The following is a 25,056-nucleotide window of genomic DNA, read 5'->3' as shown; positions in this document are numbered from 1 at the left end:
GTGGTAAACAAGCCTCCTGTCAGTGCTTTGTGTTGTACACTGCTTGTATAGTACCGACCAACCTGTGTGAGTGTATTTAACATTTTTTTTAAATGAGAAAATCAGGTGGTGAAATTTATTACCATCCTGTAGTACACATCTGTCCCATTGTCTAATACTATGTCTGATTATCCACTCTTTCAAATGGCTTTGATAGGGAGGTAAGAGAATGAATCGATCAGTATATTTTGCATTTCCAGCGTGCAGAAATGGAAGTTCATGTCATCAGTGTTTTATCAGCCCAGACACTGGGTTAGAAACTGAAGTACTGCTGTGCCAGTGTAGACCAACTGAACATATGCAAGTCATAATGACACGTACCTCTCAAACTTGTCTCAAACACGTGCTTGCCATGCAAACAGAGTTGTCTTTTATTTGCTTAAAGTACATGTTCTCAGTATCTAAGTAATTGAAGTGTTACAAGTACTTTCTTGTAGTTATGGAGTTGAAGCCATCTTGAACCAGACTGTCAAAGACAAACCATACTTGCTTCATGATGAGTACAGAAGCTTATCTGGTTTTGGCTGGTTGTTGTTTTTTTTTTAAATTCTTATTGATAACACTTTCAAATGTGCATAAATATTACAGAGAAAGGAACAGTGAAATATACTGTTACTTTTCTCTAAGTGTGAATATAGTAAAGTTTCTCAAAATAGATTTCAACATAATGCAGTTGGGAAAAATAATGTCCGCCCTTTCCAGAAACCAATAGTTCTCCCACTAAATGGGGAGGTGGAAAGTAAAATGTGTAGGTGCCTTATTAATGTACTGTAATGGGCTCTTTGCTAAATTCAGAGTCCTGTTTCTGGGCTGCTGTCCCTGTGGCTTTAGTATTTGGGAAACAAATAGTTCAACTGACTAGTGGTTCTTTATGTCTGAGGAGATCACAATATTGAGACACTCAGTTATGTCCAGTTGGTACTCCTTACATGATTAAGTTGATGACCATGGATTTTACAACAATGTACCCACATACTCGTTGATTACATAAATTATATTTATTTTCCATTCAGTTTTTCCATTGCAGTGGTCATCTGAGATTTTCCAACTGTGATTGCTTCCTAAATTGGTCCACTCCAGTCTGTACTGTGGAGGTCCTGTCACTCCTACTGCAGTAAAGCAATAAATACAGATTGTTATTATTTAATTTAATATGCATGCAGGTAAAATGCATTTGTACTGGATTATAAGGGGCATTCTGGTGTGAGGATTTGAGCCAAAAAACAGATAAATATTTTCAAGTGCAGGGTAAGGCAGGATAGTGGTCCTTCAAATGCCTCTTTCTCCAAATGTGTTTTAAAAAGCTTTTACAGCTGAAAGCTGCATATGGATCCTGTTGTGTTCCTACTAAGTCTTTTGAAAGGCTACACTTACTGTCATAGAGATTGAATTAGACCTGAGCAAATATTAAAATAATTCTGCTCCATAGACATTAATGAGTTTCTAGATTATTGCCAAGTACCTGATTTTCACAAAAAGAAGTATTCTTGGCATTTTACTCCTGTTACAAAAAAATTATAGCAGTCATATATGCAGGTTTAGAGAAATTGTTAGTGCAGGTTTATGGACTGTGTCCTTCATTTCTGGCACATAAGCTGCATTATGCAGAATGGGTGGTATAAAAATACTTTAGGGTAATGACCCATTTTACTTTGATACAAAACATTCTCACTCCTTCACTTTATCTCTCAGAATTCAATGTATACGGTTATGGTATAAGTGATATTTCAAGGGTAACTGTACGTTTTGTCTTGTAGTGTTTAATGTGTGTCTGTCTTCATTGAGCTGTCCCTTCCGTCCAGTTTCAGGTCTTCTATAGTGTGACACTGTGAGGTGTTTTGGCAAAATATGTGGTCTCATTTTGAAATTATATGGCTCAAGGCCACAATCTGAAAAGGGGTTCAAAGCCCACCATCTGCAAATACAGTTTTGTGAATATTTGCCATTTTCTACGTGTTCAAAAGGTGCACATATTTAGATATCTGACTGACAATAGCTCCAAATACAGAATTCCAGCTGCAATATTTAAATACTGGGATTATTGGTTTGGTTTTTTTTGTTTTGTCAAATCTGGGCATAAGTCTATACTCCACAAATAACCTTAATCTTTCCTTTGTAAATTAAAAACAAAAAATGAGGAAGTATATCTGCAGCCTGAGTTACTGTGCTTTTTGATCTGCTCTTTTCTTTTGTACTTCAGATGGTAAGTTCAGGGCATTTGGGAATTTGCTGACATGATCAGTAATAGTGGATAAGCAAAACATATTAAAAGACATTCATTTCAAATTGGTTTAGATGTATGAAAAAGTAAATGTTTGCTATAGATTTTTCAGCTGTTTAGAAAGAAAACTTGGCCCTGACCTAACAAACATCAAGGTTTTTTATATTTGACTTAAGTTTGCTTAAACATAAGGCCCTAGTGTTTCTTGTATTGACTTTCCATTTGAGATTAGTTGTCTCAAAAAATTAAATGATGGGTATTACATGATTTTATATTTTTATTTGTACTTGGAGAAACTACACATTACAGTATTACATTATTTTCTGAATATTTTTCCTTCTGTAGAAGGAAGAAAGAGAGAGGCTCTTGCAAAAATGTAGAATTCAGTTTCTCTGTATTTTTGCTAATGACTGTAGTTGACCCGTGATGTCCTGGTGTGGTCATTTCACTACTTGCTCATATCATATAATGGCAAAAATTACTTTTGATAGTGAATTACTTACCTGAACCATCAAGCTGTGTGCCTGATCATGAACCAGTTCAAACAGTTCTCTCAGCTTTGAAGACATCTGATGTCAAAGAAGATAGATGTGTATGTGTCGTGTCACATATCCTTGTGGGATCGGTGTCCTTGCGTGTTCCTCTTTCTTTTACACCAGCTAAATCAGATGTTTTGTTCCAGGATTAGAAACTTGCTCTGGCAAGCACATGCACACAGGTACATTTTTGGGTACACCTGTTGTACTGTCTTTTTGTGTAGCTTTATGACTCAGCCTCCCTTTCTGCTTTGCATTTTCCCCCCCCCCCTGTTTTTTTTATTCATCAAGAGGAGTCTGTTTTTTTTGCTTTGTGATGAGTTTGTAAACATCTTGATCCATTCAAAATGGCTGTGTATCTCTAGCAAGTGGCTGGTTTGCTTGCAACAAAATACTCCTGTGTGTTCTTAGGGAGAAAAATTACAGTAAAAATGTAGGTCTTCATGTTTTGTTATAGATAGAGAAGAGAGATAGTCATGCTCATATGAGTGGACTGGTAGCTTTTCCCCTCCACAATTGTTCTCCAAGATTTTTAGACTGGTCTTAAGAGTTACTAGCCAGTTCTGTCTGTATATCAGGGTTTTGTTCAGTGATGGTTTCAACAGGGGTATTTTTAGGGAGGCAATTCACACTACTATATGGAAGTGTTACGGGTTTGATGCTAATATGAAAGGGACATAAATCTTATCAAAGGAGGGGAGAAGTGGGGCAGGTTGAGTCTCCTCAGAGTCGTGGGTGAGTGTTTTTGGTCATTCAGGTATATTGCCTTGAATGCCAGGTTTTAAGAAAAGTTTTGAAATATTATGGTTTGCGGCCTCATAGCTCTGCTCTGAGTGCTTTCCAGACCACAGCTGCAGTGGGGCAGAGAGGGAGGCAGAGCATGGAAAACGGGCAGTGCTGCAGGGACAGCAGCTGAACCTCAGGACTGAGACATCTGGGATCTTGGGCCAAGGTGTCGTTATGCAGAGAGCTGAGTTGAGTATCAGTGTGCTTGGGATTCCATCCTTGGCAGAATTTGATGGTTTTAATCTGAAACTAGTTAAATCTATTACTCTAAAGCTTTAATTTGAAAAGTATCAGGCAGAATTGATGAAAGCCATTTCCAAGGCTTTGAAGATAGAGCAGGGTTTAGGCAAGAGAATTGATTCATGACAGATGAAGTTTGTCACTTTTAGGAGATGGTATTCATCTCATTGTCAGTTTTGGAAAGTTCATCTTAACCACATGTTTAACTGCAGAGTTATAAAATCTTAAGCAAGTTCCACCTTCTGCTTAATAAGGGAAGGCTGTCAATTGTGTATATTTCAAGAACTAATGAAGAATGATGTATAATATAAAAAAGCAGCAAACGTGCTGTGAAGTTTCTCACTCTTAGCACACAGTTGTAGAGTCCTATTTTTATAGACCTCCTTAAATAACTTTCCTTATTAGTAAATGCATCAGAAGGAGATATGTTGTTTTATAAAACTGTATTACTATACTGCGTGTAAAGATGATGCATTATCCAATTCTTTTAAAAGGAGAAAATATATATTGGATTTTATTTATTTTTAATTAAATGGGGCATGCAGTCCCTTATGCTTTTAGTTAAAATGTGCTTATAAATAACTCTCAAATTCAGAAGTCCATTTCTGGCAAGAAAGCATGTCAGAATAGTTCTCTGCATGCTATAATGTGCCACAAAAATGGTAAGTTTAGAAATTTGAGTTTTTCTAAAGGAAACATCCATAACTGGGGAGGGGGCCAGGGTTCAGCAATTTGGCTTCAGGATAAAAATGTAGATGTTTATGTTCGAGAATATTCTAGCAAGGTAGGTTGTTCAGGGGCTATGTTCTTTGATTCAATCCTTTCCCTTCAGCCTTGTAACACTAATCACTTAGTTTGGGTTTTTGATTCAGCAGGCATTATTATTGAATGTCTTCTGTCTAGCGTGGAGGAGTAACAAAATACTGGCATGTTGTATGGCACCAAAATCTATGGAACAAGAGTCTATTATGCAAGGGCAGTGGAAAGAGGTAGAGGAAAGTGAAGAGAATAACATTTCATTTCAGATGTCTGATTTGTATTCTCAATGAATACATTTTCTAAATTTTTCTAAATTTTCTAATTTTTTTTTCTAAATTTCTAAAATATTTACTAAAATCTTATAGTATTGTAGTATTAGATTGGCAAAATATTTCTCGTAAAATCATACATTTAAAGTAGAAATATATTGGGGTGGTTATTTTCACTTTGATAGCACTATCTCTGCCTTCTTTTGTAGCATCTGCACTGCTCATCAGGTATCAGTTTGGAGTTTGCACCCTAAAATATAATTATCTATTTCTCCGGAAGAGACACTGTTTTTTCCAGGGGAATAAAAGCTGGGGAGAACATTCTCTGACAGCTGTTTGGACAGTGTGAATCAGAACCCAGAAACTCATTCTAAGTGGAAACCTAGCATTAGGAGATCACCAGCATGTTGCAGCATCTTCCATGTGGAGAAATGTATGTTGTCCATCTCTTGCAGACCTGCTCAGCCAGGTTCCTTGGAAATTGTCAGCCTGATGTTGTTCCTTGGGTCTACATGTGCAGAAGGAATCAACAGTGTTTGTTTGTTTTGTGCCAACTTAAACAACAAAAAAAAGATTACAAATTAAAGTATAAATATCTTACTAACATAATAAATATTTAAACAGCTTGAATACCAAATATAAAATATGGGCATAATGTATAGATAAATGACAGTTAATCAGTATCAGGTGTCACGATTGTGAATGAAGTTTGGCTTTTGCTTTTTCAGTTCAATAGTTCATAGGCAGGTTTTGCAGGAGGCTGGAGTGGAGTGTGAGGAACTTCACAAAATATTTAAGCAAGCTGAGTGTTGGTCGTGTAGAAGGGAAATGAACATTAACCAAAGAAAGCCATAAACATCAGAAGAGGCCGAGGAGCTGTTTAGCACTGGTAGTGTTCTGATGGAGCTGTGGCCCACTGGAGACTTCCAGAGCAAAGACTGGACAGCACTGGAAGCAGATAAAAACAAACATAGGTGCATAAAAAGATAAAAATGGAGATGTTCTCGTATGTACCACCTCCTGTTCCATCATCCTGAATATTGTATGTAGCATTAAGGACTCATAGGGGGTCAGAGAAGGAACTGGAGCTGAACAAAATGTATTATGCAAAGAGAGGTTGAAGAGATCATTGATGTTTGAATTGGAGGTCTAATCTATGTGACAAAAGACCACAGATTGCATAAAATTAAGAGACCCTTAGCTGACATTATGTAAGCAAGAAGAATATTCGGTGAAAGACAGGTAATTCATTACAATATAGTCTCAAACACATCAGTAGTTTTAGAAGCTAAAAGTTTATTGAACTGCTAAGAGATTCAATACTGAGAATATAAAAAAACGGTCTCTAAAATTCCATATCCTAGGTCTGCTGATGGTGACGTACGGATGCTTAGGGAGTGAACAGGTCGAAGGTCAGATCCCATAGATGGTGGCTCTTCAGAGACCAAGCAGTCTGACACGTGCAGTTTATGGGCTTCATGAGCCAGACATTGTATCCATGTGATTGTGTTTAATAGCATTGTTTGGGGTTTTTTCTATCTGTATGTTGTTGTCATCCCACTTACACTTTTAGCTTCCATGTTGTAGCAGTGAGTCTCACAGTTGTAATTATGGTTTATGTGATGTAGTCTAGCCTTTCCATTTACTGTTTTTGTAAACCTGCTATCTGCTTTCATAATTTCATGGATTTCATTAACGAGCATACCCAGTTACATTAAGAAAAACTTCTTTTTAAAGGGAGCCCCAAACATGGCACAAGGCAATGTCTCTAAGCAAGGCTTTCTGTGACTATTCACTGTGGGTGCCTCATTACCTGTAGGAGATACAGTGTGTACTGTTTGTCTTCTGGTGTAAGAGCCTCTGTGGACAACTAGTAGGTTTCATCCTGGCCATGACTGCTATCATAGAATCACAGAATGCCACGTTGGAAGGGACCTCAAGGATGGTCTTCCGACCAGATGGTCTACTATAGTTTATATGAGATGGCTCAGCACTCTGTCAAGCTGAGACTTGAAACTGTCCAATGTGGGGGGAATCTGCCACTTCCCTTGGGAGACTATATATGGTGAATAAAGTTGATCCCTGGATATTTCAAAATAAGCTGCTAATTACTCTGAATGAAACACTTCACCCATTGGATGCACAATGTTATACACACTTTCCTGTAGATGGTAATGGGTGGCCTTCAAGGTGCGTATCCTGGGACCAAGACCTACCTACCTAGAGCTCAGAGGCAGAATGTTTTTTGACTGATAAAAGCAGCCTCCTGACCCCAGACTCACTCCTGTATAATAACAGGCAAATGCCACGTTATCTCACTTCGCAGGTGCAAGTCTGGTGTGTAATTGCTGGCCCTCACTCTTAGTTGTTTACATTCTATAATGACCGCAGAACAGGCTGGTTTCTGGGGTCCAGAATCTTAAAAAAATCTGTAGGTAAAATGGGAGCAAAATCAGAGACTTTCTGTCAAAATCACAGGAAGTTCTTTTTAATTCAAACTAGGAAACAGTTCCTGCTTTTTGGGCTTTGCATTCCACCTGTGATCATGTCAAGCAAGGCTTTACAGTGAGTGTTGAATATCCTAATCTTTACTCCTTTGTTTGTCTTTTTCTAGGAGAAGCTCTGCCTACCACATCACATCCTAGAAGAAAAGGGCTTGGTAAAAGTGAGCATAACAGTTCAAGCATTGCTAGATGTAAACACAGTGAAACAAGCTTTATTCACGTGAAACTACTCTCGCTGCTGTTACCAGCTCCACTGTGCCATCAAAGAATCAAAATCCTTCCCGTCTTTTTAAACTGCAATGAAAAAAAACCAAACCCAACAACAGTGCTTCAAGAGTATCCTCATACTTCTGGTTTTAAAATCATCTTTCAGACTGTACACCTGCCTCAAACTACAGGCCGGAAACTAAACAAACGTTTTCTAGAGCTTCACTGCTTTTATAGCTCACTTTGTACAGTACTTACTAAAACAGCCACCTCTCTGCCACTTAAAAACGTGTGGAGTTCACAGCTGTCTTGCAGCAAGATAACTTCGTATTATGAAACTCAGAATCATTGTAATCATTTGGGGGGTGGGGGGAGGAGGGAGAGTCAATCAGACTTTTGCCATGTTAGGTTTTTCTGCAGTTGCTTCAGGCTGTTGCCTTTGAGAAGTATCCAGACATAAAATATTTATATAAATATTATTTATTAGTGAGTTGTTATTCATCCTTTGGATGCAAAATGTAAATTAGGAAACTGTATTTTATTACTGCTTTTTTGTGGTTAAACACTTTATTTTAATATAAATATTTAGTTATTTTTTATTCTACTCGGTGTGCAGTAGCTCTAGATCTCCATAAATTGTATTTTCTAATAGGTGAGATTAAAAGCAAACAAAATAGGTGCTTTTATTAAAAAAAAATAAACAACAGCTAGCTGGAATGGTGTTCTTGAATTGGTGGAACATGGGTAAAAATTTGCATTCCATTGAGTTGCCTACATTCCAGTAGCACTCTGCCCCCACTAGAGTAAATTGGCTGAAACTGAGAGCACACCCAGTTTATTTGTATATAGATGTTTAAAGAGAAAGAAATTTAAAAAACAGGAATGACATAAATGTGAACAGATATTTTTGATTGCTTATTTTACTATGCACAAAACCTTTAACTTTTGCCACAACACAATGAATGATGTGCATTAAGATCATATGTCTTGAAATATAATTTTGCACTGTAACTTCATTTCTTGGAAAGCCTACAGCACTACAGAACAAATACTAACATAATAGCACAAGAACATTAGGGAGATGATCTACCAGGTAGCCAAAAACTTGTCATTGTTTTCTTCAGTGATTCCTTTGAGAAGAGATAAAATGATTCATGTTGCCAAAGGCATTTTCAAAGACCTGATCTTCCAGATACAACCTGCTGGCTACAGTGCATCTCCTTTGTGTCTCCATCGTTTCCCCACAGAATTAAGCACAATGCTCCACAGTGAGCGTTTGCAGGATCAGACCTCTAATCCCATGCCAGCAAGAGGAAACAAGATTCTTTTTCTTACCACTACATTGGGATTTTTGAAGAGATTTTTTTTTTTTAAAAGCATGATTTATTATTAAAACATGCCAAGTTTTAGTTCAAAAAGTTCCAGTGCAGAGGTTCTCCCAGTACCTGGAACATCCATTTCTCTTTCAGAGGAGAAGCTAGAGCTTAACTTTGGCAAGTAGGATAGGGCAGCTGCATGTGGTGAAGGGGCTGTCAGGGGTCTGTGTTGCAGGCAAGCAGGTTGTTCGAATGCACAAGGACAAAAAAGAAGCAAAGTGTGGTGGGAGGATGAAATATTAAGCAAGGGAACGTGGAGAGAGCTATTTTATAAAGACTTCTTGGAAGGATGATGCATCTTGTCACTACTGCATATCTAGGCAAAGTTACAGGCATGTTCACACAGCCACTGCCTTTGGAACTATCAGTATTCCAGTAGCAGATGTTTAATGGTTAATACCAGCATTTAATGCAGACCACGTGTTTTAACCCCTCAAATTGCCAGTGTGCTGCTGTGTATTGACAGCAACGTGTGAGGAGGAGGAGAGTGGACTTGCAGACAATGAGACATACAGTATGCATGGGATATGCAGTTACTTCAACCAAAGCAAAAGCGTTTATTTTATAGAGGGAACATTGACTTAAATTGTGATTTTAATTGGCAGCTAGCATATTGTTTCCTATAAAATGTACTGTGCACTTTAACACTAAATTAAAATGTATTTTAATATTTTACAGAGCTGCACAAATATCTGTTGTGTCAAAAGCATGAGCAATGTAAAGAAAAGAAGTTTTCAAGTCAGAGTTTATCAGATTTTAAAAGCATTCAAAGAGCAAGTATAAAAATAGGAATATTGATTTCTGCATCTTGAGGGATAAAATGCAGGTTTCCTGAGTATTTTTTTACAATGTATATATGGCAACATGAAGCTTTGTAATTATTATTTTGACAAATCTTGTTTTTTCATTATTAAAATTTTGGTTTTCTCCTGATAGTGTCTTTCAGTATGTGCTTGAAGTTGGCTGTAAATAAATAGCTCTAAATATTTTGTAATACAGCTTTTTTTTTTTATGCAGTCTTAACCTGTGCATCTAAAATGAGACTTTATGAATCTTTGTACACTATTTATATGTGCAATAAAACATGCATGGCAAATCTGTAATACCTTCAGCAGTGAACATAATGTACATAGAAAGTCTTTACTGTAGTTATAATTAAACTATATTATTTGTAGAAACCCTTTAATGCCTCCCCCTGTGACTGACAGCTTGTAAAATTGATGGTGCTTGGAGAGCTTAACACTGGGATCGAGGGATAAGGGTTTGGGGAGGGAGAGGATGATGCTGTGACCCAAATAAAGGAATTTTGCAGCTGAACTAGGAAGAGGATCCAGCTGGTAACTGTTGGATTGGGGTCAGTTCCTTCACATGAGCTTTCTCCAGCTTTGCTGCTTTGGTTGCTCAAGATCTCCTGCCAGCAGCAGCTGCACTGTCTTCTGGTTCCAGGATGAGGTGACCCAGTGGGCTCAGCTCTGCAAGAGATTCCACCTTTGCTCCTGCACTCGCCGCCCAACGATTCGTTCTTTTCACTGCTTCCCACTATCACTAGAAGCTTTTTTTCCTGCTTGCCCTCCTAAAATGCAGAGTTCTTTTGCAGGCTTTTTCTTTATCAAACAAAATCTGATTATTTCTTTTTCCAGTGAATCCTAGCAATGCAATAGCAGTTTCTGACCTGGGGATAACCTCACGTGATAGGGCTGTGCCAAGCTGCTTTGCCCTGTCTGCAGAAACAGGTAGTAGGGACTGCTGCTTGTAGGTCACAGCATAGAGCCTTTGCTTTCCCAGGCAGGTTTCTGAAGTCGTGTCTCTAATGGAGACTTCTTATCTGCACTTCTCCAGGGCTGCCCCTCACCCAAACAGGAGCCTGTTTAACACCAGCCACCTGGGGCCCTTGTGGGCAGTGCTCAAGCATCAGCTGGACAACAGAGATCTGGCAGCCTCATGTGATTCTCATCAAGATGGTGCAGAGACACTTGGTGCCTGACACCATCTGTAGAACAGATTCCAGCACCTCAAGTCTTCTCAGGGGTTTGCACTGTCCAGGATGAGGGTGGCTTGAGGGCCCCTTCCTTGTCAGCTCTCCAGCACCAGTGTTGTAAGAACTCAGAGCAGCTTCTATAAAGCCTTGATTGAGGTTCCTGAATTCTGAAGCAACTTCTCATGGACTCAGAAGAGCCCAGCAGATGCTTAACTGAGTCTGCTCCTGCTCACAAGTGAGGCACTGGAAGTCCCTCTCGGGGATTACATACTATTTTATCAAGAAAGCAAACAGTGAGGGAGGGCACTCAGCTGGTAGGAGCAGTGAGTGGAAAATATGATGGGTATTTACAGCTCCAGAATTGTAGCTGGGCAGTTTGGGGAAACCGATATGGTAACTGATCTCCTAGTGGATTGTAAATTAAAGACATGGGAAATAAAGCTCCCCACAACTATCCACGGTATAATAGGAAACTCAGAATTATGACATATAAATATCAAGTATTGAAAGAGGGTTTTTTCCCACGCCCCCACACAGGGCAAGCTGTTCTCTACCATTAACCCAGTCACTTTAAAATGGTGGTTCAAAAGCACTTACAATAAATTACAGGGTTAAACCTGCATTTTATTCTCCAATATAACATGCAGGTGCACACACTCGTGTGAGGGAATAAAAAAAGCATGGCCCTTCCCCTTCAATTCAATTATCAGAATGCACTAGGCAAAAAAACCTACTAGCTTTGACAGGTAACAAGTGGAAATGTGTATCAGCAGCAGTACCTACACGTGGTTGGACACCCTGCTTCCACTGCTGCTGTGTCTGTGGGACCAAGCAGAAGGCTGCAGTCCCAGCCCAGCACCTGCTGCACCAGTCCCCTATTGGTCACAGCCCAGTCATTAATCTGCTGGCTACAGCACAGCAGGTGCCTGGTTGCTGGTGGGGGTGGAGGAGCAACTAGAAGAAGCTTGCACGCAAGACACTAGCCTTTGAGCCAATTTTGCTGTTGTAGGAGTGGAAAAATCTTAAATATTTAGCATTTGTGGCTTAAAATTTTTATGTCAGTGCTCTATAAGAAAGGAGGAGTTAGTGCCTGTTGTAAAGCTACACGGTGTGGAAAACTTGTGTTCAGATTTCAGGGAACTCTTGCAATGTGCAGTTGTATATTCCCAGCCTTTTAAGCTTACTTCAGAAATGGGCAGATACAAGACTGATAAAAGTCGTATCATTCAAGCCAGTCACCACCAAGAGAAATGTAAGTTCCCAGCATCAGATGCCCCCCTGCAATCTCTCAGGGGCCAGAAAACAAGAGAACATTCAGCATGGCTTACAGAAGCAAACCACTCCTACATCTACTCTATTATCATAGAATCATAGAATCATAGAATCATAGGGGTTGGAAAGGACCTCAAAAGATCATCTAGTCCAACCCCCCCCGCCAGAGCAGGGTCACCTAGAGTACATCACACAGGAAGGCATCCAGGCGGGTTTTGAATGTCTCCAGCGAAGGAGACTCCACAACCTCTCTGGGCAGCCTGTTCCAGGGCTCTGTCACTCTCACAGTAAAAAAAATTTTTCTGATATTCACCTTAAACTTCCTATGCTCCAATTTGTATCCATTACTCCTTGTCCTATCACTGGTCATCACTGAAAAAAGCTTAACTCCATCTTCTTGACACGCACCCTTTACGTATTTGTAAACAATGATGAGGTCACCCCTCAGTCTCCTTTTCTCCAAACTAAAGAGACCCAGCTCCCTCAGCCTTTCCTCGTAAGGGAGATGTTCCACTCCCTTAATCATCTTTGTGGCTCTGCACTGGACTCTTTCAAGCAGTTATTATTTCCTCTGGGAAGAGTGAGTCAAGGTTTGAGCAACAATTTGGGTTCAGGTGACCCATGGGAAAGCAGAGCCTACAAGTGACAGCTTGAACATGAAGTAATCAGCTCCCTGGAACAATCTGTGCTCTTGCCCCACACAAGGCAGCTGGCAGAAATGCTCTTCAGATTGTTTGATGCTAATAATGCACAGGACAGTAAACCACTCTGCAGAGCAAGCTTCTGTGTGCCTTATCCACCAGACTTTGTCCTTGGAATGAGTTTAGGCCAAGAAAAATACACCAACCACTTCAGATTAAATAGCTTGACTGGTTGTGCCACTAACGACTTCCCTAAGTGATGAAGTCACCCTGGTATGTAACTAGCTGAAGATGCACCTGTTATGGTATCTGCAGAGCTGTGCTGGAAACCACCTTGAGGTCCCAGGGACATCCCTGTGGTCATACTCTGAAACTAGTAACTCGTGCTAATTGTCACATTGACCTAGAATGCAGCCTACATCTTCACGGCCTCCAGAGAGTTTTCAAAGCATGCAAGGATATTCAAAATACTTACTCTAAAGCACACACAGCAAATTAAGTGGGACTTTTATTTTTCTTAGTACAATCAAAAGAGCTCTATTTTACAGGCACTACTTCAGCAAATGATTTTCGTTTGCTTCTTCCTCATGATTTCTATTGGACAGACAACCCTACCATCCAACTGGTTCAAGCATTGAGGTATTTTGCATGGTGTTTGATGTGGTCGTTAATAAATGTAGCAATGAAAAAATAGCTGTGATCGTAGCCCTAGAAAAGAACAATAACAAAATCAGCAAATACATCTAGTTCATGATAAAGCAATTGTGCTAGGCTCTCTTCTAGGAATATTAATGACTTTCCTGGTTTAATCTGCTTCAAGAAATCAAAAATACCTGTATTATATGCATAAACTGTACAGGACACCTAACTGACAGGTTAAGTATATATGAACACTAGGAAGCTAAACAAACAGCGTATACCTTAACCTGCCCTAATCTGGGCATGTTTAGAGATGCATAATAGCAAGTGTCAGAACAGTTCCTCTCACTGGCATTGCCCTACTGGTAAAACACAGGTGAACACAGCCCAGGCCTGAATTCCTGCTCCAGCCCTGAATTCCTGCTCCAGCCCTATGCTACAATGACAAGGAAAACTCCTGAACTGCTCCACTTTGTCAGCACTAACTATACATTTTGATGCAGGACTTATCATAAATCAAGAGAGGAGAATCCCACATTCTCCGTGGTTGGGCCCCTCACTGGGCCTGGCTTCAAGCTATCAGTCACCTACAAAGGCTCCAGTGCTCCCAGGGCAGGGCTGCTCTGGGTACTGCACTACAGGAAAGAGCAATCCTCCCATTTGGATGTTTAAATTCAGCTATGTTTTTAAGCAATCCCACACCCTTCCTGATTTACACAAACACACCTGAACTATGTCACAAAAAGTTTCATGCTGAACACAACACCCACACTACAGATACAGAATCCAGCAAAAGTATATAGAAACACTTAGGTTGGAAAGAGCTCTAAAATCAAGTCCAACCATTAACCCAGCACTGCCAAGCCCACCGCTAAATCATGTCCCTATGCACCATATCTACCTGTCTTTTAAATACCTTCAGGGATGGTGACTCCACCACTCCCCTGGGCAGCCTGTTCCACTGCCTGACAAACCTTTCACTGAATACATTTTTCCCAATATCCAATCTAAACCTCCTCTGACAAAACCTGAGGCCATTTCCTTTTGTCCTATCACTTGGCAGAAGAGACTGACACTAACCCTCCTCTCTGTCCCCCCCCCCCACTATAGCCTCCTCTCAGGTAGTTGTACAGAGCAATATGATCACCCCTAAGCCTCCTTTTCTCCAGACTAAACAGCCTCAAGTCCCCTCAGCTGCTCCTCATAAGGCTCCTGCCCCTTCACCAGCTTGGTAGCTCTTCACTGGCCACACTCCAGCACCTCCATGTCCTTCCTGTAGTGAGGGGCCCAGAACTGAACACAGCACTCGAGGTGCATCCTCACCAGTGCTGAGTACAGGGGCTTGATCACTTCTCTACTCCTGCTGGCCACACTTCCAGATACAAGCCAGGATGCTGATGGCCTCTTGGCCACCCAGGCACACTGATGGCTCATGCTAAGCTGGCTGTCAACCAGCACCCCCAGGTCCCTTTTCAGCATCTGTTACTACTTGTACAGTGACTGTAATACTTATTAAAAATCACTGATGCTGCTTCTTCAGCCAACCACTGGCAGCTTGACCTTCCACTAAAAATAGACTTGTTGAAACTACAATAATGACCCCACCTAGTGGTGAAATGCAGCTGAATCTGACAGATGCTGAACTCGATGGCAAGGAAAATGTTACTTCTTGTCCTCTTCCTCACATGGCCAGGGACAGGGGTAAGTAAAAACATGCCTAGTGAAGAGACTCCCTTTTTTGCTACCTGTCACATAAACCCAAATATCACAAAGCAACAACCCAACTACCCTAGACTGCAGAAGCAACTTGCCTGCTGCAGCCTAAAGACTACTGGGATTTTCCGCTCCGTGCAGGCAGCAATGAAGTTGTCAGGCAGTAACTGGCCTGCTGATAGAAACTGGTCATCTTTGCCTTGATCAATCAAGATGTCCAGGTGAGAGTCTGGATAGGACTTCACAAGTTGTGTAGCATCGTATGCCTGCAGGAATAGAAGAGAAACAAGATTCAGTGACATACATTACCCTGGGTCAAATTACTGACTTGCATGAAAAGAATGGTATATGGAGTGTCCCGATCAGGACATGACATTGAACTTTGGAAGAGCAAAAAAGCTGGAGAAATTCCAGACAGCTGAAAAGTAACACACATGTTTTTAAAAGGGCAAATAGTATGACCTAAGTAATTGCCAAGCTGGCAGTCTGACACCACACACGGTTTTTTATATTAGCCATTAATATACAACTACTTGTATTTCAAAATCAAGGCCATAGAGCTAAAACCTCACTTTGGTTTAATCCTGTTCTATGGGACACCACTTTCCAGGTATCCAATGGGCTCCTCTGCTTGCTGCCTCCAAGAGTCTGCCCCTGCAGATGCCATGAGGCTCATCAGCCTCCGAACAGTTTGCAGCGGTCTCTTTTTTCAGACTGCTAAAAAAGCAGCTGTTTTGTACATTGAGAACTGAGTTTTTGATAAATGGGCCATAGCCTAACCCTCTTTCAAACTGCTCACTGCTTCCGTGCCTTGGTGCAAGGCTCAGACTGCTTGTAATTCTTCTGAGCCCTGATTTTAAAATCTTCATACAACAGGGAGGGATTTAGTCAATTCTATCTCATTACATTCGTTCTAACCACCATCAGGCAGCAGCAAATCATACCCACCACAACCATACCATGCTTATCCCTGCTTCGGGGTGTAGCAAAACAGCAGCACCAGCTCAGGGGCCCCCTCTAGGCCTGTTCCAGGCTCCTGCTACCATCTGTCTGCAGATCACTCATCTCATTCAGGCGTTTCTAAAGGGCTGTCAGTTGCAACACGTACCTCCCATTTGCTTACATCGGATCCCAGATATCCACCAAGGGCTTTCTTCCCCCACTGACACTGAATAGGGTTGCAGATTGGAGCAAATGCTGACACGGACTGTTCAGGAAGAAAGCATGGAAAAAAAAAAGAATTAAGAAAAGTTATTTCTGCTAACAAGCAAACTAAAAGCCTTTTCAAAAACTGAAGTAACTGCCAGAACCCAGGACTCCCCCACCAACCCTCTGAGATAGGTGCCTCAACCATTATCCTATTTTCCTCTTATTTGTTCTTTCCAGCCCCAGTTTTGTTTTCCTTTTTGCACATCAGTCAAGCTTCAAAAGGCAGGTCCTGCACGTTTGATTTAGGTTCAAGTAGAATACAAATGAACACAACTTGAGGTGCCTCCAAAATAAATATTTAGGAGAGCTTACATACAAGGTGGGGAGGGGGAAGTAGAGGGAGATGGGAAATGTACCCCAGATACTATTCTGTGTGAAGTGCAGGTTCTGACAGTTACACTTGCTATCAGTTGGAGTTAATAGGCTCTTTATTAAATTCTGAGAAAACACACATGTAATGGTGACAAAAAGGCTTGCTGGTCATAAAAGCTCCAAGATGCAAGATAAACAAGATAACAAAACAAACAAGATAAAGATACAGCAAATCACACAACTCCAGAGCTAGAAGGAGCCTGTTAATATTTAAATGGAACAACTGGTTTGGAAGAGCTGCAGCATCATTCAAAAGAAATGGAACTTTTCCTAACACTTAAAACTTGCAGCTTTGTTTGAATTTCACTGATATTCTCATTCCACAGTGGTGTTTCTGGCAATTTTTCATCTTCTAATAAGAGGTATTGGTGATCTTCTACAACTAAAATTATGTATTTAATGCTAAATCAGAATTTGGTATTATGTTTTCTTTTTCACTTTACAGAAACCTGTATAATCCTTAGCATCCCTCATAGAAAACTGTATTATATCTTACTTTGTACTTCCCAGGATTCTTCAGGGCAAGGATAAGAGCTCCATGACCTCCCATGGAATGCCCAAAAACAGACATTCGTTCAGGGTCAGTTGGAAAATTGGCATTTATTAGTTTAGGCAGCTGTAAAGGAACAACAGTGACATAAGAACATTAAGGCAACTTGAGCATGTTTAGACAAAGAAGTACACAAATCACTAGTGTGTTTTAATGCGCCAGGAAGCCACTAAAACCAAAAGCACATCTTTGGTTCTAGCCCGATACTTGAAATCATGGCCTGAAAGCATCTGAACAGGAGTGTAAAAAAGGAAACAATGCCTCTGATAATAAGTAACTCAAAGTATCTCTGCAGAAATCTATCATAACCCTGTAACACAGGATGTGGAAATTTCCTAATAAACATTGTGTCATTTTGACCTGTGCTCCTGTGAGTGACCTGAATTGGACACTCACCTTTCTAATACATATTTCAAGCATTTATTTTTATACCCAGTTAAAGAAAAAAACCAAACAACAAAACAACCAAAACCACCACCCCACCCAAGACACAGTGAAAACAGTCTAAATGAGCAATACAACTGAGGCACTGGTGCAGTGACATGGGGTGGGCTGCTCCAGAAGCAACAGAGCAGAGAACTGCTAAGAGATTGAGCAACTAATGAATCAAGACTAGAAGTGTAGGCCAAGCCTGTGGCATCTCCAGCAGGAAAGCAAACTCAAGGTGCTTCTGCTCACACCCACCCAGGTGTCATTAACTCTGTGCTGAAGTTCTGTCCCTCCTCAGTTCTACCACAGTAGGGGTAGGAAAAGAGCCTAGCAGCTGGGTAAATCCAACCACTGAAATAACCAAGAATTAAAAACTAAATAATAAATCATTTTTATAAGCGAGAAGAGCAAAAAAAAAACCAAAACAAACAACCAAACATCCACAGGCTACTAGGAAAGCTTTGGTGCTTGGAACAAAGAGCATGACTGAACGATACCCCTTCCAGGAGATCCCAGCAGCAAAGTTACCTCATCCTTTACGTACGAATACATCCTATAGTTTGTCTTCCAAGGATCTTCAGTGGCATCGACATAAAAACCAGCACCGGTGCCAAAGTCCCAGCTTTCATCTTCTCCTTCAATATTGCAGCCACCTATAATGAAAATTCTTTCTTTAGTTACTCTTTCCTTTACTAGATGTTCAGCACTGGAAAACCTACTGTACAAATCAGAGACTTGGGACACAAGTTTCTCAGTCAACGTGTCTCTACCCTTCCAATTATAAGACAACTGAGATTTTAATTTGTTAGCACAGTGTTTTCAAGTGTTATTTCAATAGTTTCAAGATGCCCTAACTTGTTTCAGTGTCCCTTCATAAATAAACATAACATAGAGATCTCTCCTAAACTAATACTGTAAAGTTTCATCCAGTTTACCCATGGACAAGTTGGCACTTGTTAATTGGTGCTGTCAGCTTATTTCAGTTATTAGACTTAATCCTATCAAGCACAGGGAAACTATGTGGGAAACAGAATCTGTAGAAACTTCTTTTCCCCCAGGACAGAACCTTGTATCATGAAATGGTTTGTCCAGATCATTTTATGTGCTTCAAATAATGTGTGCTACACCTCCCTTTTTAACATTCAACAGCAGAATAATTCTTACTGTCCCTATCACTTTTAAGTATATAACTCTATCTTTTCTGCTATTAATTTCATTGCTCCCACCTACAACTCTCCATAAAACTTACGTAACTTCTTCTTTGAATAACTGCAGGGTTGTATCCTCTGTTGCAAGGCTACACTTTTAAACTAAAATTGCAGCTGTCTCCTTGAAAGTCAACACCTTCCATCTAGTCCTTGCTTACTTTCACTTTGATTAGCCCCTGATTTATCAGCTTGCAGAATGGGATGTAATATTTCAAGATATATGTACAGGAAATGATGGCCTCTTTTTCTCCAAAATGTTCCTAGTTTGTGCAATCCAAAATCACATGGGTTTTCACCACTGTCAGATTACACTGCAAACCCATGTGTAATGTGACAAGTTCCTGACAGCTTGGGCAGAGACACCTACCACCCTGTCACAGTGTGAAATCACATCTTCACATGGATCAAAGTTGAGTTTGCTCCAGTGATGCATCCTTGAACACTGAGCAATTTTGTAACTTAACAGTTCAGCAGCCACAGAGACCAGAGGTGCTTACACAACACGTTGGATAGAAAACTTCTGTCCCTCAGAGTTGGACCAAAAAACTCAGAAAGCCCTGCCAAGCAATGAAGGCATCACTGATTCTGCTAAAAGGAACTTAATGGAAACCCTGAAGAAAGATATTTGAAAAGAAACCTGCAAATACTGTCTGGAAAAGCAAATTCCTACAAAGAAGGAAAAGTAGTTTACCAGGGCCTGACAGAGTATCTGTAATGACAGGTATTTCAGGCTTTCATTAGGTCTTTTTCCCCATGGAGATACATGTCCTAGCTCTTGGAAGGCAATTATCATGTAGTCATAACTACACAGTTAAAAAACACATACTAGTGTTTTCTCTAAATATGTTCAGAGCTCTTAATTTGTGACTACATTTGAACTGCTCTTTGTTTCTCCAGACAGCTCAGAGAGACAAAGAACATTTGGGGTCTCTGAGCTAAAATCTAGGATATGAAACACACTGAAAGTAATCTAAATAGCAGAGCAATCCTTAGCAGTGATTACATTAGGAGACAAGAGAGACGCCGTAAAGAGGATTTTAAAAGGGACACAGCAATGAATTAATGCAAATGCTGTTTCACACTGATAGAGATGACTTACACAGACAACAAGTCTCAGTATATACTAACTCCCCAGAGGTTATTCTAAGCCTGACAGAATGTGAGCAAAAAGGCTAGTTACCCATCTCTTGTCTGCAGCAGATAGCAACAATGAAGTATAAACTTCATTAATACATAGGTTTTGCTCTTCTGTCCCTCTTCTTCACAAGCACAACGTGCATTGCTGTTCTTTGATCTGACTCAAATTCAAAACATAGATGTGAAAAAAGTTTTCTGGAAAGAATGTCACTTCATTCTCCTATTACCTGTGTTCAGACCTGATCCACCGAAGCTTGGGAAGTATTAGAGGACTGCCAACTTTGCATACAGCACCCATGAGACTGGCAGAATCCAGCAAATACTAAACATAAGACGCTCCCCAAAGGACTGGATTTCCAGTAACCGCAGCTCCGCCATTTTCTGGTTTCCCACACCACAGATAAGCTCAGCCTTATACAAATACCAGCACATAATTCAAAAGTCATTCATCAGCAGTCTATTGCTGCTGCAGGGGAGAAGGGCTCCTGGTTTGATTTTCTCAGTATTGGAATCCTCTGGAGACATGCATTCATAGGCTTTAGAAGACATAACACAACAAAGAGTAACCATTACATCTTTGTGTGGCAACAGTTTTCCAGATTTTTTGAAATCTCAGATATCAAGCGCAGGCAAGCATCTCTGATAACACGTGCCTCTTGTTTTCCTTTTCTTCCCTCTCCCCCTTTGAATGCTGAACTCAGTGGCCCCTTTGTCTTAATTTTAGTGCCATGACACTACGAGTTTCACATGTCAAACCTTCACTACCCCATTATCAAGAATATAGACTATACAATCTAGTAAACAATGCAAGACACAGAGGTGATGTCATCTTCTGACTCAGGTGAGTAACACACTTGGCAGCAAACTGCAGCACTCCATTTCTGGAGGATAAATGCAGTGTGTTCTTCAGTGTAATGACTGTTACTGTATCTCTTCTAAAACTTACGTGGGCTTGTGTCTGGTGCAACCACAATAAGGCCATGTTCAGCTGCAGCTTGTTGAAAACCAGCTTTTGTTATAAAATTCTGTTCTGTGCAAGTTAAGCCTAGAGAAATAAAAAAATAATTGGTTAAACATTGCTCACACCATATTAGTTTCAAAACCCCTTTTGACAGAAAAGGATTTGAAATATAAAAGTGATTCCTATCTCCATAAACACAGAGGAGTCTTCTCATTAGGTTCAGCAACACTGAATAATCCACTGAAACAGACACAGTTGCATTTTCACATCTAGTCATGTTAACATTTGCTCAAAGTCAGGTCGATGTGTACTCTGTACCCCAAGCACCTACTCATGTGGCACACACAGTTTCCACAAGTGCTATGTATTTAAATCAGTTGGCTACAGACACTGTTGCCAAGGTTAACATCGGTAACTTCTGACACTTAACCCTCCAACTACACTCTTCTCTCTACTGCCATTTCAGCTGTTTGTATCACAGAATTACATGTGGTCTGACAAATCCTACATCCTTTAGTCAGGATAAAGGCCCAAAGCACCAAAACCCACAGAAACCCATGTCTTTTGTAATACACCAGGCCCAACTGCAGTCCAATTACAAATAAATAATACTGCACACCACTAATTCAAATCTTCCTTATTTGAGAGGGGTTAATGATTTCTAGTTTTCTCTGACAACAAGTTGCAAATGATCTAATTTGACTGATACACTAGCCAAGACAGCACACTTTAGATTAAAAAAATAAATGTGCTGCATAATCTTCAGACAATTTTGATGCTTCCAACTTCAAGGGTAAACACTTTTACCCAGTCCACAGTCATTTTATAAATCAAGACCTACTACCTATTTGTGAACTGAACACATACAAGGAATATAGTCTCCACACTACCAGTCAGTTCTGCAACTTTCTATACACAAGTGTCAATAAAGCAACTCCTAAAATGACAGAATAGACAGAGCTTCTGCTTTTCATTTGGAATAATGTTTTGTTTGTTGTTTTTTTCTTAAAGATAATTCATTAATCCTGGAGCCATAACTAACAAATCTGATCATTTTGAAAGTGTTGTCTTAACATTATTTATGCATTTTTGGTGCAAGACCCAGCTCTGTGTGAGATGACAGGAACCAGGCCAGGATAACTGGGAGTGCGTGTTTGTCCATACAGTCCCATCCCAGCTTGCCTTACACTCAGCAACACAGCAGCTGGATAGGACACCACAGCAGCTGGAGAGATGAAGAAAGGAAGCTGTGGATGAGACAACTTCACTCCTGTCACACACTCCCTCTTTAGCCCCTGGCCCTTTCTGATCCCACAGGGTTACCTCACTCTAGGTGTGCTTGAGCCAATGAAGCTATAACAACATCTCCCTTTCCAATCTAACCAGTTGCTCCCTGCAAAACAGCACTCAGAATAAGGTGGCATCCAGAGAACTAATTTTCTGGCTCCCATGGGGTAGATTTTTCCCCCTACCCTGCTAGCTGAAGCAGTCTGTCACAGACAAAGGAAATCAGGAGGTGTCCCAATGGGAAGGCCTTTCAGAAAACCTTTAAATATATATGTTTTAGAACAAAAATTATGTACATTTTAGAACAAAAGGGTAGAACGTTTTGAAAACTGAGCCTTTTAGAACACAATCCGTTATGCGATGCCCTGAGGCCAGCTGCATCCAACTTGATCACAATACACTACAAATAAATGCATGTTCCAGAAGATGGTGTTCCAGAATGCAAGAGCTGCCACCAAGGTACCTCTACATTAGGTTTTCAGTAACTGGCACAGAGCTTAAACATGCTTAAGATTATTACCTTTTTTAAGGTACTAAAGTTTATGTCACTTACCCGAGAGCCAATACAGCACAGGACACTTTCCGGTTTCTGCTTTTGGAGGCAAGTAGATCCCAAATTTCATTTTGCATTTTAGCTCTGCACTGTATTCATAAAATATTCCTTGTTATCACCACTACTTAATTAGCAAAGTTACCAACATTAAAAAAAGAAAGCTGAATCAACACTTTTTGTTCAAGGAGAGGTTTGGTCTGTGAAGTGTAACAAGAAATTAAATAAAGTGAAAAGCTGTTTAAAAACTCAGCCTTAGCCTCTTGAATTGAGAAAAGCAAACCTTCCTACTTTACTGTGAACATACTTTACAGACCTACAAATAAGCCCCATTTTTGCACTGTTGCTAACAGGGAATAGTTAAAAACTTAATTTTGAACCCCAGCAATATTTGAGTCTTGCCAATTAAACTGGAAAGTAACTTTTACTAAAAAACACATCCACATGGCTCACATAATATGCACTTCACAACATACCCCAACAAGAGAGAAGTGTTTTCAGTCTGCTAAATCACAGACGAACAGATTGCCCAATTTATACTAAAGCCTAAAACTGTCAATAAAAAGCTTATCTAAGCTTTAACTGTTTTTTTTCCTTTGGAATGTTTTTCTGTTCACCTTCATCAAACAACAAGAATCTACCTACTGCACCTGTCTGCTGACTGCACTTTTTACAAGTGTGTAACAGTGAGACATTCAGCAGAGTGACCATAACTTTGTACACATGGCAGTCCTCTGTGCTGCCCACAGGACAACCAGAAGTCACGGTGTGTCATCTAAAAACACTGGCTTTCTGTCTCCAGTCTGCAGCACTATGAAACTACAAGACACGTTAAACAGTAACACAGAAACGCAAGATCAAACACAAGAACACAAGTTAGTCCACAACATTTCTCACTGACATATGGATATTAGTCAGAACACACTGTTTCCTTGCAGACTGAGACCACTGACAGGAATGATGGTATGGATTCACTGCCCCATGCTAAAGACCTAGGTTGCTTTTGTAGTGATACCTGTCATGCTCAAACACCTTCTGGATACCCTCAAAGCACTTGTTGCTGGAAACCTGTTTCAGTGCCATGGCTTTAACTGTGAAGAAAATAAAAAATAAATAGGAAGCAAGTTAAATTTTAAAATAAAACATTTTTGGACTTCACTTATAGTAAGTTATGGGACTGGTAAAGTCAAACAAAACTTAAAGCATAATTAACACTTAAGTTTTTGAGAAAGAAGAAACTTCTGTAAACATCTTCTGATCTTTCATGAAGTCCCTGTTTCCCCACAGAAAGGCAGGGAGGGGGAGCTGAACTCAAGATCAGAGCTGACAAAGCCTTCCTGCTTTCCTACAGACCCCCATCTCCATCACCTCTACAGTAACAGGAGCTTGCTCTTTCTCTACCAGGACAAGAAACCTCACGGGCTGGGGTCTGCCTGGAGCTGCGTGTGCCCGCCGGCCAGCCAGCTCCCTCCTCAGGGACCCCGCAGGAGATAAACCTGTCCCGCCTCTCCTCCCAGTGACCACTATCAGGTCACGAACCACCACGACACTGAGGATGTCACCGCCTCCAGCGGAAACCAGGGGCCCCGCCAAGAGCCGGGGGGGCAGCAGGAACACAGGCCTCCTGGCGAAGCGGCAGGCTCACTGCCGCGGGAAACAGGAAGGAAAACAACGAAGCACGGGCAGGCACGGCAGCTTTAAAAGAGCCCGCGGCACACCCACCCACAGCACGCTTGCTAAGGGCAGTGGGGAAGGCTGACAAAAACGGAGAGGTCACTTACCACGGAGACGCAGGCCAGCGAGGCAGCGAGGCCCTCCCGCGCCGCCGGCTGCCCCTCCCGCCCCTCGGCCTCCCCCGCCGGGCCCCGAGGCCCGCAGGGGCCTCTGCCGCCGCCCCGCTCCCCGGGACCCCCCGGCCCGCTCCCCGGGACCCCCGGCCCGCTCCCCGGGACCCCCCGGCCCGCTCCCCGGGACCGCCGGCCCGCTCCCTTACCGCGGAGCAGCGCCCGCCCCGCGGCGCTCGGCACGGCCCAGGGGCGGCCCTGCTGGGCGCGGGCTGCAGCCGCCCCGCCCCGCCTGCCAGGCCTGGTGGGCTTGGGAGCAGCGCTGAGAGAGCGGATAGTGATCTGTGAAATGGAAGGAGGGAGGGAGGGAGGGAGGGAGGGAGGGAGGG

At 41.2% G+C, this 25,056-nt stretch overlaps 2 protein-coding genes across 15 annotated transcripts in view; one reads left to right on the top strand and one right to left on the bottom strand.

The window, feature by feature from the left end:
- LRCH1 (leucine rich repeats and calponin homology domain containing 1) overlaps nt 1-10,115 on the top strand; it is a 124,532-nt gene extending 114,417 nt beyond the window's left edge. For 6 of the 9 annotated variants that reach the window (XR_007891109.1, XR_007891108.1, XR_007891114.1 and 3 more), the window contains one exon: nt 7,465-7,540. Coding sequence is in view for 3 of the 9 variants with exons in the window: in XM_051634841.1 (XP_051490801.1) it covers nt 7,465-7,578 (114 nt within the window). In the remaining 6 variants the exon portion in view is untranslated. Of the gene's footprint in view, nt 1-7,464 lie in introns of all 9 variants that reach the window. The other 3 variants (XM_051634841.1, XM_051634878.1, XM_051634868.1) reach the window with 1 other exon arrangement.
- A 3,203-nt stretch (nt 10,116-13,318) lies between these two features.
- Nucleotides 13,319-25,019, bottom strand: ESD (esterase D). Of its 6 annotated transcripts, none has more exons than XM_051635226.1 (9): nt 24,877-25,019; nt 23,899-23,974; nt 22,887-22,975; nt 21,032-21,130; nt 18,269-18,393; nt 17,258-17,377; nt 16,289-16,387; nt 15,279-15,446; nt 13,319-13,536 (listed from the first exon to the last, which is right to left on the bottom strand). In XM_051635226.1, exons 2-9 carry the CDS (start codon nt 23,964-23,966, stop codon nt 13,456-13,458), a joined length of 849 nt encoding a protein of 282 aa, XP_051491186.1. In that variant the 5' UTR covers nt 23,967-23,974; nt 24,877-25,019; the 3' UTR covers nt 13,319-13,455. The 6 variants fall into 6 exon arrangements, with proteins under 6 accessions (XP_051491186.1, XP_051491193.1, XP_051491179.1 ...); XM_051635233.1 differs by lacking the exon at nt 24,877-25,019 and adding an exon at nt 24,665-24,742; XM_051635219.1 differs by lacking the exon at nt 24,877-25,019 and adding an exon at nt 24,252-24,399.
- Nucleotides 25,020-25,056: the final 37 nt, after the last annotated feature.

Source organism: Apus apus, chromosome 1, assembly GCF_020740795.1.
Source record: "Apus apus isolate bApuApu2 chromosome 1, bApuApu2.pri.cur, whole genome shotgun sequence".
Lineage (NCBI taxonomy): Eukaryota > Metazoa > Chordata > Aves > Apodiformes > Apodidae > Apus > Apus apus.
Note: the sequence above shows the minus strand (reverse complement) of the source record. Positions and strands in the feature narration are given on the sequence as shown.

What these genes read in the sequence shown, in the direction of transcription:
- ESD (XM_051635226.1), bottom strand. Translation starts at nt 23,966, where the DNA reads ATGGCACTGAAACAGGTTTCCAGCAACAAGTGCTTTGAGGGTATCCAG. An exon ending in TGCACCAGACACAAGCCCAC is followed by an intron (nt 18,394 to 21,031) that starts GTAAGTTTTAGA and finishes TTTTCATTATAG; the next exon opens with GTGGCTGCAATATTGAAGGA. An exon ending in CCGATGTAAGCAAATGGGAG is followed by an intron (nt 15,447 to 16,288) that starts GTACGTGTTGCA and finishes CTATTCCTGCAG; the next exon opens with GCATACGATGCTACACAACT.